The sequence below is a fragment of the Grammomys surdaster genome, unplaced genomic scaffold, assembly GCF_004785775.1.
Source record: "Grammomys surdaster isolate TR1022 unplaced genomic scaffold, NIH_TR_1.0 146, whole genome shotgun sequence".
Taxonomy (NCBI): domain Eukaryota; kingdom Metazoa; phylum Chordata; class Mammalia; order Rodentia; family Muridae; genus Grammomys; species Grammomys surdaster.
Genome location: NW_021604604.1, coordinates 6,450,648 through 6,461,210, shown reverse-complemented (window position 1 = coordinate 6,461,210; position 10,563 = coordinate 6,450,648). Strand labels below are relative to the sequence as shown.

The 10,563-nt window shown below is 33.7% G+C and overlaps 1 protein-coding gene across 1 annotated transcript in view; it reads left to right on the top strand.

The window, feature by feature from the left end:
* Nucleotides 1-10,563, top strand: part of Malrd1 (MAM and LDL receptor class A domain containing 1) — a 639,509-nt gene that overhangs the window by 279,964 nt on the left and 348,982 nt on the right. Inside the window, exon 24 of the mRNA XM_028764924.1 lies at nt 7,567-7,814. Coding sequence (XP_028620757.1) covers nt 7,567-7,814 — 248 coding nt within the window. The remainder of the gene's footprint in view (nt 1-7,566; nt 7,815-10,563) is intronic.

Here is a 10,563-nt window from a genome sequence, read left to right as displayed (position 1 = left end):
AAACACTATCGGAAACTTAAGGGTATATATATACCCTTATATATATACCCTTAAGTTTCCGATAGTGTTTCCATTCCTTCAGCAGAGAGTTGGTAAGCAAACATTTTTAATTTTGATAAGGTCCAATGTATTAATATTTTATCTTCAGGATAATGGTTTTGAGGTAATAACGTAAAAAACTTTGGAAGAAGTCCAAGTCTCTGAAATTTTTTCTAGTTCTTCTCAAAGTTTTATAAAATAAATTTTATATTTAAGTTGACCCATTTTTATATTTTTGTGTAAGGTGTTAAGTTTTAGCTAGAATTCCTTATTTTCCTATAGCTATCCATTACTCTCACAGTATCCGCCCTGCCCTCTATTTAATTGCTTTTTTTATTACTATATTGTCATTTATATCCTTGTCAAAAATAACTGATTGTAATAACTAAAGCTGCATTGAGAGCCTCATCTGATATCTTGATTTGTACATGTTCTGTTGTTTGGATTCAGCATGTCCCCCAAAGACTCATAAATTAGTATTTGGTCCACAGCAAGGCACTGTGATAAAGAAGTAGAATAGTAAAGACATGAAACCAAGAAGAAAGTTTGAGTCACTAGAAGATATTTCCTAGAACATTGTAATACTTTGTTTTCTTCTTCTTCCTCCTCCTCTTCTTCACTGTCTATGTCTCTGTCTCTCTCTGAACATCTCTATGTATGTCTCTGTTATCTATCTATCTATCTATCTATCTATCTATCTATCTATCTATCGTCTTTCTATCATTTATCTATTATCTATCATCTATCTATGTATCTTTGTATTTGTCTATGTATCTATGTATCTATCTATGTAACTGTGTTTCTATCGATCTATGTATCTAAGTACGTATATGTATGTATGTATGTATGTATGTATGTACGTACGTACCTACCTACCTGCTTACCTATTTGCTTCCTGATTATCTCTCATTATGTGGCTTTCTCAGCCATATACTCTCACCATGACGGACTTCCTCAATGAAGGCAGGCCAAATGCAGCATGGCCAATTGAACATGGATTTCTACCTACAAAACTGTATAACAAAATAAACCATCAAGTTTTAAGATCTGCTATATATTAGGTCTGTTAGAGCTGACTATTACAAAGTATCCTTGTACTATCATAATACAATTTTTATAATTATAGCTATAAAATAACTAAAACTCTCTAGTGACACCTCATAATTAGTTGCTCTTTAAAATAATGTGATAGTACCTACCACTGTTTAATAATTAGTTTATTATTGTGGTTCCCCTGATATTAAGTTTATATTTTTAGAAATATATCATTTATATAAAAATATAAATTTATTAAGAATCATATGAAATAAGGATAGATCAGAAAGAAGTGATGTCTTCCATGCATTTTTTTTTATTTGCAGTTTTCTCTATTACTTAAGTCTCTGACTCCTCTCACCAGTGGTTATGAGGTTCAGCATACCAAAACCTATGTGGATTTAGTAGAGATATACCTAATAATTTTACTTTTGACAGATTATATGTAGCATATATTATTTCATGTTCATTGACAGGTTTTACAAAGTGAAATTAATTTTATAAATCTACCTTATATGGTATTTCTCTCAACATATAACATTACTAAGTTATGTTGTGCATTCTAGAATTTCTAGAAAAGACAATTATGACATCTAACTATAGGGACATTTGCCTTTTTTTCAGTCTGTATGTATTAATAGTTTCTGAAATCTTCAGTAAGTTCAATTGATCCTTCAAATTTTATTTTTAGGAAAAGTTCATTATTAATATCATTTTCTTACTAGTCATAAAACTCTCAAAATATCAACTTTTATTATATATATGTATGCTATTCAAGTAATTGGTTTATTTGTATACATATAGAATCTACCTATTATAGTTTTGACTTCTATGACAATGAAGAAGATGAGAGACAATTAAGTCACACTTGAACTCTTTCTTAAGGATAACACACTATCTCTCATTTAAAAAAAAATTCCGACTGACAGGTATTCTTTTTTATAGTAATATATTTTTCTAATACTAAATTAGATTTTCTGTGGGATTTCTTTTCTAGCATGGCCTTTTGATAGCACTATTTCCTGAAGGTTCTATTTCTTAGTGGTGAAACCTAAATATCAGAAGATTAATATTGCTGAGTATACATGCCTTTAGTACCCTTTGTCAAATTCTGAGTGAGTCAGTTAAGGTATTCTTGAAAGCCTTGATAGTATCTTATATTGATCACCTCAACCCTCTATAACTCATTATTTCTCCCACTGGTTGTTTTTAACTTTTAATTTTTTCCTTAACTAAGAAATACTGAATTAATTTGGTTATAACTATACAATCACAGTAATCTTTGTAATTCTTAATTACCTAGAAAATTCAAACATCCTAAGAATTTCAACAGGTTATATGCCTTTATTTGGTCTTGTATTGATTGTGTCTAGAAAGGAGAATGAAAAAGATAATTCCAGGTGGTAGAAATGACACAGTTGTCTGCACAGATGCAAAGGTGAGAGAGATTATTGTGAATTCATATGGTTAGCCTGGAACATTCAATTTGAGAGTAGAATATAGATAGATATGAGTCAAAGGAGACAAACAGTAATAATGTGGAGCAATGCACAGAAATGGATGCTTTAAAAGCCACTTAAACAATATAGGCAGAAGAGTGGTGCCATCAAATTTTGGTTTTAGAGATAGTACTCTGACAGTATATGATGTAAACACCTTTTGAAATTGAGAGACACAGAAAGACACCTGAGTAATCCATTAAAGAGACATCTGTGTCAAGTCCTTTCATTGAAAATAAAGTTAATTTATATTGGGAGGAGGGCTTTAGAGATCTGAGATTAACTTAACTGTGGAAAATATCTGGGTTTAGTGAGCGGATTGGTGGCAGTTTCATCATATATCCCTAGTTAAAGAAGGACAAGGGAGCTTTGAAGTTCACAACTTCATGTATTTATTTAAAGTTTAATAAGTGTCTGATACTTTTAGAGAAGTTACCACCCAGCAGATTGCCACAGGGATCTCAGACTTTTATAGGTTTTATGATGTTGATAACCTTGGCACTGCACATATATAATATTATATTTATACATACAACTATAATGTATGTACAATATATAATTTAGTATATAAAATATTATATCCATACATAATGGTAATAAAATTACACTCTTTGATAATAGCATAGAGAGTGTAAATGACAAGAATAGTATGAATTATCCCAAATACCAGCAGTGGTTCAAAGAAAAATGCTTACAAAGGCGATAGAAAGAAACAGAGAAAAACAAAACAAGTGCATTGCTTTTGATAATGCATATTTCATGATGGGTAAGGAAGGCATTCTTGACAGAACGACCTAAGACATACTCAGTCTTGTTTATGAAATAAAAAAGGAGGAGAGGTGGAGAGCTTTTGGGGCTGCTTGGCAAGAATCTGGCATGTCCCAAGGACAAGGAAGTGAGCTTCAGACAGGAATCTGACATTAGGCTAGAACAAAGAAATAATTTCAGGCAGGAATCTAAATCGTAGGCTAGAACAAGGAAGTAGGCATCAGACATGAAAATGACGCTGGGCTAGGACATAGAAGTAGGCTCAGATATTTTGGTCATCCTGATAAAACCTTAAAAACAGTGATCACAGGAGTGTTCATGGAACTTTGTTTATTGCGTTACTTGTTCTTTGACTATTTCTGTTTATTGTCTTGCATCTATTGTATTGCTAGTTCCTCAACCTAGAACTGACCTTAATACTTGCATGTAATTAAAATAGTATAGATAGCAAAAATGAGGAGGGGGTGGGATAGAGGTTTTCTAGGGAGGAGAAATGGGGAAAGGGGATGGCATCTGAAACGCAAAAAAATAAAATATTCAAAAAAATTCAAAAAACCCCAAACCCTATCTAAGTTATTGCCAGAGGCAAAGGTAGCTATTATCTAAAATGGGTTGACATTACTGGCTGTGCATGTAGTAAGTAGCATCAGGTTTCAAAAATCTCTGATGAGTTTAATAATGATATAGAAAATTGGTAATCACTAAATGTTAGTACACACTGATGTAGAAGCCAAGAGGAATGTGTTTTGCCGACTGCTGTATATGGCTTGCTCAGAGTGTTTACACAACTCAGGACCACCATGGAGAAACTGTCATACAAACTTGCCTATGGGTAATTTGATGGAGGCATTTTCTCATCTGAGGATCTACTTTCCATACTAATTTAGCTTGTTCATAGTAGACTGAAAACTAATTCAGACATCATGTATACAAAAATGTTGTTACATGTGAGTAAATATTTTTTCAATTTCAGTAGTTAATATAAAATGACCTGATTTCTTTTTTAGTAGATTAAACACATATCTGATATTTCAAGAGTCAGTTTATTGTACAATTTTAACAATATAGGATGTCTGCACCTTTTCCTGGATAATTGTTGTCCTGAAGTAAGAAACAATATGATATAATGTAAGGAAAGTTTCACTTTCAAACACTAGATAAAAATTTTATGTATATCAGAAAGTACTCAAGCTCATTTAGACAGATATAACAATAATTCAATGATCTTTCGATTACTTAGAGACAATCCTCATCAATGAGAGAGACAGAGAGAGAGAGAGAGAGAAAGAGAGAGAGAGAGAGAGAGAAAGAAAAAGTGAGAGAGAACATGATCAATTAAAGAGATTTCAAAGCATTTACAATTAAAAAACATTAACCAAACTGAGTCTAAATTTGACCAATCTTTAGTTTTAATAAAAAGGTGGAGTTAGGAATTTAGTACAGTGGTAGAACATGTGCCTAACAGCCAAATTATACCCAGGGTATATTTGTGTGTTTAAATTACAAATACATTTTGTGTATCACAATTTCTTTTATGGAACTAAATTAATAAGACATGAGATAATTCAAAAAGTCAGGTCATGGAACATTACCAAGGAGGCTTCTGGTTCCAACTGGGATCAAGGAAATGATACAGTGTTTGTGCCTTGTCAAAGCAATAGTAGGATAGGACAGTCTAAAATGCCTTCAGACATTCAACAGCTACTATAGGATTGTGTGTTTAATGTAGTGAGAAGAAAGATCTAAAAATCACTAGTCAGTTTCCAAATGATAAAAGGTAACAACAAAATTTATATAAATCCAAATGATATGACAATAATCATAAACCTGTATATTTCACAGTCTTCACACCATAACCCACAGAAATACAGAGGTTTTTTTTATTCTAGCACATTTTTCTAATTCATGATGAGAATATGTCCATAAATAAGAAATACTCCTTTGGTGCCACATAGAAAGAGCCTAGAACTCTTTTATGAAGAGTCTTGTGCAGTGAATTCTTTTTCTGAATACCGATGCATCTTCTACATGCTTTTACTAGTTTGTCTTTGACCAGTGTGCTAGAAAATAAGACTTCTGTTATTTTTATAGTAAAACCATTCACATTCTCATTTAGATAGAATTGCCTCAGGATAACTCAAACACTTGTCAAATAAGCTTTCTGCTTTATTCTCAGGAGTGATATTTATTTGAATGCTGGTGGACATGCTGCAAAGTTTTTTTTCTAAATACTTTCAGCTTCTGGGTACTAGCTTATATATATTTATGCTTCAGAAGTTTACATTTCCTCACTTACAGTTAAATAGAAATTAATCAGAAAGTATTGTTTGAAAATAATGATGAATGATACTTATTGTTAAAATGGAGTGACATATTCATACTTACATCCCACATAAGCTAAAATAATGTGTCTATATAAGTGTCCATATATACATATATACATATGTGTGTAACAATAGTTAATACAAAAAAGCAAGAAGAATCGAAAGGAGAGTTTCAAAGGAGAAAAGTGAAGAGAAAATGGTATAATTATATTATAATTTTTTTGAAAGTTTTCTTACAAGTGTCCTAAACAAATAATCTGTAAGCCATGATCAATTGATTGTAGCATAATGCCTAATTCTGAAACATATTCACTATTATTGTTAGCTTTATGGTCAATTTCATAATGATTAAGAGATGTTTGTGTAACTTCCACAACCCTGAAAATGGTAGAAAAAGTATCTTAAACAGCAAAAGTAATATTCAGGAGAACATCTTATATATAGTTCGACATCCAGTACAACTTGTCCTTTAATTTCTGCAACTTACTGCAGTAATTAATTCAAGTTACATACTTTACCTTTTATTTTTCAAGATTAAATAACTTTTATAAACAATTAAAATTATGAATTATAGCTTTGTTTCAGGAAATAGTTCTCAAATTAAACTCTGTTGCATAATAATTGCACTCTTAAGTTTTGTACTAAGAAACAAAGATGAAAGACATAGTTAATTTCATTGACTGAGTACACGTTTCAAGGAGAAAAAGAGCATAACATTAAAATATTTTTATTGATGGCTTTAAGGCTATTGCTAGATTTGTAGAAAATAAGCTGTGAATGATGCTCTCAGATGTATATAACAAACTAAGGTATTATACTTAAACATTGCTGTGAACGTATCATTGTATAGTTTTATTATGTGATACAATACATCTAAGACGTTGAATTATGCATTTGTTTGTATTACGTCTTTGAGAATTTCACGATATATGTTTTGGTCATGTTCAATCTCCTCTCCAACTCCTCTCCAATCATTCCTTTTCCCTCCCAACTCACTTTCATCCTTTGTTGCTGCTGTAGTTCTTAAATTCTTCAAGACCAATTTGTGATGCTCACGTATTCTTGGATATGTGGTCCTCGCGGAGAGGTGCACTTACCAAGGGCTACTGTTATTTCCTCTTCCAACAGTTGACAGTTGCAGATTGCACCATGGCTAAGGGTGGGACTCTATGCCACGCCCCCTCCTTGCTGGGATTTGCTCTAGCTTGGCATTGTCTATATTTTGTGCATGCTGTAACAACTGCTACAAGTCACACATGCAGCTAGCTGCTGTGTACGAAAGATAATGTTTCCATGTAATTATCTACCACTTTAGGATCATATACTCTTCTGTCCTGTCTTCCAAAAGGGCCCTTGAGGGAGGAAGAGGGGAAGTATATTTTCCCTTTTCATCTGACACTTTAAATGTTTTATTCTCTGCATCATGGCCAGTTATGAGTATTTGTGTTAATTATCATATACTTCAAATAAATGCCTCTCAGAGAAGGGTTGAACGATGCGTTGAGCCATGAGTCTCTTCATGTGTATTCTTTGGTTGGTAGTCCCTGGGAGTTCTTAGGGGTCTACATGGTTGATATTATTGTTCATCCTATGAGGTTGAAAAGCCCTTCAGCAACTTCAGTCTTTTCTCTAACTCCTCCACTGGGGACCCTGCGGTTGGCTGTGAGCATCTGCCTCTCAGGCTCTGACAGAGCCTCTCAGGAGACAGCTATATCAGGCTCCTGTCAACATGAACTTCCTGGCATCCACAATAGTGTCTGGGTTTGGTGACTGTATATGGGATGGTTCCCAGGTTGAGCAGTCTCTGGATGGCCTTTAAAAGATTTTGGGGGTTGGGAGGAGAACCATTTATGCGTAGGTGTTTTTTTTTTTTTCTCTATCTGAGTTTGCAATTTTTCCAGGTACCTCTAGTGGGCGCTGTGACTTTGAGTTTGACCTTTGTACCTGGGAGCAGGATCAGGATGAGGACCTTGACTGGAACCTGAAAGCTAGCAACATCCAAGCTACAAGCACAGAGCCAGCAGTGGACCACACCCTGGGGAATTCTTCTGGTCATTACATCATTCTCAAGAGCCTTTTCCCACAGCAACCCGTGAAAGCAGGCAGAATATCAAGCCCAATTATAAGCAAGAGAAGCAAAGACTGCAAGGTATGAGGGGCAAATTCAGGGATCTGATAAAGAACTACTGTTAACAGGCCATATGTAGAAAACAGGATGCCTAGGACTGGAGCAGATTGCATTCAAACTTATTCAGCATGACGTATTTGAGAGGGAAAATGAATGGGAATTTCTATTAGAACTATTGGAGAAATTCTCTTGTGAATATACTAGACATATCATAGAATTTTGGAAGTGACTGGAAGATGCTGTTGTTAACTGTACATATACATGCATACACACACACACACACACACACACACACATTACCAAAGAAGTAAAATACCATTTTCTCCCTCTAGGATTTTAGTGCTTATAGAAACTATGAAAACTTCATGACCAACACCAAGAAAAATAAATAAGTAATAGGCAATATAAAAATAATATATCCACGACTTTGAGGTAGTTAAAGATAACTATAAACGAGATAAATTCTTTTTCAGAGAGGGAAGGAGTAAACATGGTCCTTAAAACAAGAAAGAAAAATTACAGGCAAGAGAAAAACACAACTTCATCCTTAGCTAACAGAGATTTGAATAAATATCTAAAGATTTTTAGCTACAAGACTCAACATAACTTATGTAAGTCACTGTTTATAAAGTAAGCTCACAGTTATGGGTCCCCTGTTACCTTGCTTACAAGTAACCAAAAAACTAATGTCACTTATTTGTACTGAGCTAAGTAACCTAAAATTATGTAACACCATGCATATGCTGAGCCAGTTGTTCCTCTGTATTTGAACGCTGGAAGGAAGTTACATTCAGAGATGTTTGCAAATCATGTCAGGTTAGATGAAAATTGTACAACAAAAAAAAAACCTTTTATGACCTTCAAAATCACTCTATTTGCTCTACCCATGTGCACAGCAGAGGTAGCTGTAACCCAAGGAACTGCCTATGGATCAGCCTCCAGCAGGTGGTCATCTTCCCCATCAGTCTTAATCCTTGGCAAAGGATTCATCAAAGGGGATTTTCTGTCTCCTCTTAAAGTGGATTCACAATTGGACTCTCCCAGAGCAATCTCTTCCCTCCGCTGCTGCCACAGTGGGGTTTTACAAAAGAAGAATTACAGGAGAGTTTTAGAGAGAGAATTTGACCAGCATTTTCTAATGGGAATGCAAAGTCACACAACAAAATTACACTTTGGGTTGCTGCCGAATTGAATTGAATGTTAATAAAGCACCCTTTTATGTGGTTTTGCTCTTACAAAGAACTGACACTTTTCAAAATTAAAAGCCAGACACAGCAGATTTTGCATATGTTAAGTCTATGTCTATAAATTTAGCTCTATCTGTCCCTAGAAAAATCTCAAAATTGCAAGTTAGCTTTAGACTACGTATCTAACTAAATAGAAAAGCACAAAATATATAAAGTTATAGTTTGACTTCCAAGATTCTCTATTTTGTTATTTCCTATGAAACCCTTAAAATTTTTATGTTATAGTTACAAAAATCTCATTTATCTCAACATCCCCTTGGATAAACTGTAGTTGCCCCCAAAGCACCAGTATGAGACTTATTAAGGGATACCAGGAAGTGTCAAAATTTTAAGACAAACAGCTTATTTTATTAATATTTGTTACATAGATTGAATACAAACAGGCATGAAAAGTTCATACTGAGAATTGCTAGGTTTCTAGAATGGCACATGTTAATATGAAGTTAGCAGAAATACCACAAAGTTTGGTAAAATTATATGTGTTCTTTCACCTTGTCAAAAAATCTTTAACCAAAGAAAATTAAATTGATTTCTTACTTCATTGATGAATGATACATAACAGGGAAAATACTGAAATTGATGAAATATCTCCAAATAATTTTAAACTTTATTTTAAGACAATCGTTAGAAGTCTTAGTATTTTGCAGGTGTTAATAATTCCTTGGGGATAGTTTATGTTTTCATCAGAAAATATCCCTGGAAACAAAGGTAAGGATGTTCATTTACATATTACAATACATACCTGTAGGCATGACTCAGAAATGTCTTAAGGTAGAGATATAAAATATATGTGTCATCGCTTTTATATACAAGACCAACAATATGCAGAACATTGTGGTAATGCAAATGCCTGTGGCTGCCTGGTATCCACACAGCAGTGGGCAGCAAAGTTGCTCCTACATTCTTAGTATCTCTCTCTTGATGCCTCATGATGTTGGGTCAGTCCTTTGTATTCACTACTAAAATAAATCATGCTAGGTAGGTTTTAGTGTCCCAAGAAAAAAAATCATATGATTCCTGTTGGAAACTTTAGTCAGTGGAAGACAATTTTATACAGAAAAATACTTTATCAGCTGGGAAATTTGAATAATCACATGGCATGGCTCTCCTCTTAGTCCAGGCTTTTGTAGTAAACCACTACACACATTAATTAATCATATCTTTCATTCTTTAAGCATTTTCATTCCATTTCTCTAGAGTATTATATGCACAATTGCTGGTGTTTCAATAGTGTATTCTTCTTGTATAAAGAGTGCCTTCTATAATCATTTTCTCTCAGGCACCTGGCAACATAAAAGCTTTCCACAGCTCTGAATCTCTATTGTTTATAACCCATTTTCTTCTTTTTCTCAGAATTTTCATTGACTATCTTCCACTGTGTAAAAATGCCTGACAATCTAGTAAACTCTCTCTCTGACCTATTAGAATATGAATCCCTTGAAATCGATTTATTAATTCTAGAAGCTCCAGGGTCTGTTTGTTAGTGCTTCTTTCAAGCATCCCAAGGAAAATCTGGTAATTGC